General features: G+C 36.9%; 1 protein-coding gene across 1 annotated transcript; it reads left to right on the top strand.

Moving 5' to 3' along the window:
• Positions 1 to 2329: 2329 nt before the first annotated feature.
• On the top strand, positions 2330 to 3259 carry LOC110576093 (olfactory receptor 4P4-like). Its single transcript, XM_021685191.2, has one exon. The coding sequence runs from the start codon at positions 2330 to 2332 to the stop codon at positions 3257 to 3259; it is 930 nt and encodes a 309-aa protein (XP_021540866.2).
• The last annotated feature ends 881 nt before the right edge of the window (positions 3260 to 4140 follow it).

Here is a 4140-nt window from a genome sequence, read left to right as displayed (position 1 = left end):
TCCTAGAGGATTCTAAGGGCACTGCTTTGCAGAATGTTTTTTTCTATATGGGCTTGTGTTTTCCCAACTGATGTTCAATCACTGTGAACTAAGCAGCCCTGGACCAAATGTTGAGAGATGTTGAGTCTTAACCAAGATTTGAACTTGCTACATTTTTGTTTTACAATTTTATGAAAAGTTATCCATAAGTTCATATATATCCTTTAACTGATCATATTATTCCACATAAACAAGGACTAGGTTTGGATATTCTCAATTTACACATAAATAAATACTTTGCTAAGCTTGACTGTGTTAACCCAGAACAAATTTATACTAACACCACTTTTTTTCTTTGCATTTAATGTATGTCTAACATGAGTTCTTCAACTACCCCATTGTGGCAGAATACAAAATCCACAGGTAAAAACAATTAATTGATGGACATACTGATAACTATCTTCTTATACAACAACTCGTTCCTTTCCATTTCGGGGAGCACTCTTCTTCAGACTTTATCATATCAGAATCATAAGCCTCTATAAGGTACATCCTTAAATAAACTTTATTTATTTTGCCCTTGGAAGAGGGCAGGCAGATCCAGTATTATTAGTTCCAATACCAGCTGAAGAAAGAGGATCAGGGAGAATGAATTGCTCAGTGCTAACAAGATAAAGGTAATAAGACATAGGAGCCTGGATGCTCACCTTCATGAACATTTGACTAGAAATCTGCCCACTACATCATACTGTTCCTCTGCTGGTACCATTGAAATAATTCATTGACATTAACAGTCTTTTAAGCAAATCATGATTTTGCTGTGGCGGACATTTGGTTATGGGTAAAAGGTGATGGCTCAACATAGTCACTCTCTGCTCCTAGATCTACTGCATCTAAGTGGCTGTGCTGTTTAACTGCATGGTTAAACATGCAGGACATTCTTTAATCACCTTGGGTTCTTCCATATGTCAACAGAAAATAGCTAGCTCTTCACAGTGTTTCTAACATTTTAAATAGCAACCTCTAAAATGTGTCTTTAAAATGATTAGGAAAAAGGGAAAGTTTTATATAATAATAAACTGCGTTCTTATATTCAGATGCCCAGATTGTGTCCCAGTTCCCTTTTCCCTGCCTCTTTATGTTCTGAATCTTGGCCAAACCTGTCAAAAAGAAGAATCACTGAAACTATTATCAACTAATTATCAACTAATCTCTGCTATGATTAAGAGCCTTGATTTTGTCCTTATTTCAAGAATATATCTTTAGTTCTACTGGATATATGGAATGTATGTGTGTGATTGGGGCATTATATATAAATTCCAAAATGGTTATTAACTGATGAATGGATAAAGAAGATGTGGTATGTATATATACTGTGGAATATTACTCATTAAAAAGAATGAAATCTTGCCATTTGTAACAATGTGGATGGAGCTAGAGTGTATTATGCTAAGTGAAATAAGTCAGCCAGAGAAAGACAAATACCATATGATCTCACTCATTTGTGGAATTTAAGAAACAAAACATGAACATAGGGAAAGGGAAAAAATAGAGAGAGGGAAGCAAACCATAAAAGACTTACCTACAGAGAAAAAAATGAGGGTTGATGGAGGGAAATGGGCTAGATGGGTAATTGGTATTAAGGAGGGCCTTGTGATGAGTACTGAGTGTTATATGTTAAGTGACAAATCATTAGATTCTGTATCTGAAACCAATTTTACCATATATGTCAACTAACTGGAATTTAAATTAAAAATTGAAATAAAAAAGAAATATGACAACCACATGCAACACACACAAATAAATTGTATGTAGAATAGAGAAAGGATGGGACTTGTTTAAAGTTATAGAGGTAGTTAATGGCAGAGATGGAGTAAGACCCATATCTTTTAAGATGGTGGAAAACAGCTGGAAGTCCATTTGCTCAGTAGGTAATGTGGCATAAATGTGAAGAGAATGGAAACGGCATCTGATAAAGGTTCATATCTTAGGTTGCTACTTAACACCTTAATGATTTGGTGGACGTAACTGAATCAATCTATCTTTCTGTTTCCCCGTATGTAAAATAAGTATCAGAAAAGTAACCATTGGGTTGCTATGAATTAAATGCATGTAAAGTGTTTACAATAGTTTCAGACATAAAACATGCTTTCATTAAATATAATTTGAAATATGATGCCCCTGATCTGCAAGGATTTAAAAGATTGTAACAAAGTCTTTATAACCTACATCATTTTTTTCAATTTATAAATATTCCAAAAATTAAAAAGTGTTATTGAAGATGTCATATGTTCTGTATCATTTCAGATAAATTAAGTTTCTGTTGTGTCTCTGGAATCACCTCAACCTCATGGACAATCAGAACAATGTCACAGAATTTGTTTTCATGGGTCTGTGGGGAAATAAGCAAATGGAGCTACTGTTCTTTTTCTTGTTCCTGTTCTGTTATTTGGCAATCTTAATGGGAAACTTCATTATCTTACTCACAATCACCTGCAGCCATCTAATTGGACAACCAATGTACTATTTTCTCTGCCACCTTTCCCTAATGGACCTCTGCTACACCTCCACTGTGGTCCCCAGGTTAATCAGGGACTTAGGCTCAGCAAGACAAAATATTTCCTATAACAACTGTATGACCCAGCTCTTCACTGCCCACTTGCTGGCAGGTGTAGAGATATTCATCCTGGTGTCCATGGCTTTAGACCGCTATATTGCCATTGTCAAGCCCCTGCACTACATGGTCATCATGAACCGGCAGAGGTGTAGCATGTTGATCTTCATGGCCTGGGGTGTGGGGTTTTGGCACTCTGTTGCTCTATTGCTCATGGTACTCAATTTACCCTTCTGTGGTCCTAATCAAATAGATCACTACCTATGTGATGTGAAGCCTCTTTTGAAACTGGTGTGCAAAGACATTTATGTTGTTAATATCTTAATGATTGCAAACTCAGGAATGGTGGTGGTTGCTGTCTTTCTTGTCCTGGTGGCTTCTTACATTCTCATATTATATAATCTTAGGACCTGCTCCTCTCTAGGGCGACGCAAAGCTCTCTCAACCTGCAGCTCTCATGTAATGGTGGTCATTTTATTCTTTGTGCCTTGTATCTATATTTATGTTCTACCTGCAGGGAGTGGGAACAAGGATAAGGAAATCTCTGTATTTTACACTGTGATTGCCCCCATGCTGAATCCTCTCATCTATACCCTGAGAAACATGGAGATGAGAATTGCCATGTGGAAAGTATGGTCTAAAATGGCCCACTCAAAATTCAGGTAGGGGCACCTGGGTGGCTCAGTTGGTTAAGTGTCTGCCTTTGGCTCAGTCCATGATCCCAGAATCCTGGGATCAAGCCCCACACAGGCTCCCTGATAAGCAGGGAGCCCGCTTCTCCTACTGCCACTCCCCTTGCTTGTGCTCTCTCTTCTCTATCTCTGTCAAATAAATAAAAAAATCCTAAAAAAAAAAATTCAGGTAAAAGTGATATTCATTTCAGTTCTGACCCTGTTTTCCTAGAGCATTTATTATTTGAGATGTTATAGAAAACATATAGCTTTCTTTAGGGAGTTGGACTAAATGATCTCTAACATTTTATGAGTCAAAGAAGCAAGTCACTGTAGTTCAGATTACCATCTGCATGCTAAAGTTTCCAACTAGTTCTAGATGTGGTTGAATGGCTTTGAGGAATGCTAGAAATGTCTTTCTAAAACACATGCCTAATCATAGCACAGGCCTCTCCAAAAATGTATATGGAACCCTATTTTCCTTGGAATAAAATCCAAACTTCTCACTTGTTTATCAAAATTGGTTTTGGCTCAACTTGCTAATCTCAGAAGGCATTACATTGGTAGAAAGTATGGTGTTACAATGACAGGTTTTGAGGTCAGGGAGAGCTGGACGATTACTGACTCTGGTACATTTTTATCTTGGTGTCTTGGCAATTTGTTTTAGTTATATATGTATCCCCATTTTCAAATATTTATGAAATGTGTAATTTGTACATTATAAAGTTGTAATACTACTTTGGCTAACACGTGAAGATTTAGCTAGGGCATATGGCTACTAGAAACATGTTTTATATTTTTCCTCTTTCCTTACCTTTCTTCATTTGTTTCCCTTTGCTTTGATGGTTTCAACCAGCTACACTGGACTCCTCTACA

The sequence above is a fragment of the Neomonachus schauinslandi genome, chromosome 11 (genome assembly GCF_002201575.2).
Source record: "Neomonachus schauinslandi chromosome 11, ASM220157v2, whole genome shotgun sequence".
NCBI lineage: Eukaryota > Metazoa > Chordata > Mammalia > Carnivora > Phocidae > Neomonachus > Neomonachus schauinslandi.
The sequence above is the reverse complement of the archived record's forward strand: the minus strand, read 5'-3'. Positions and strand labels throughout refer to the sequence as shown.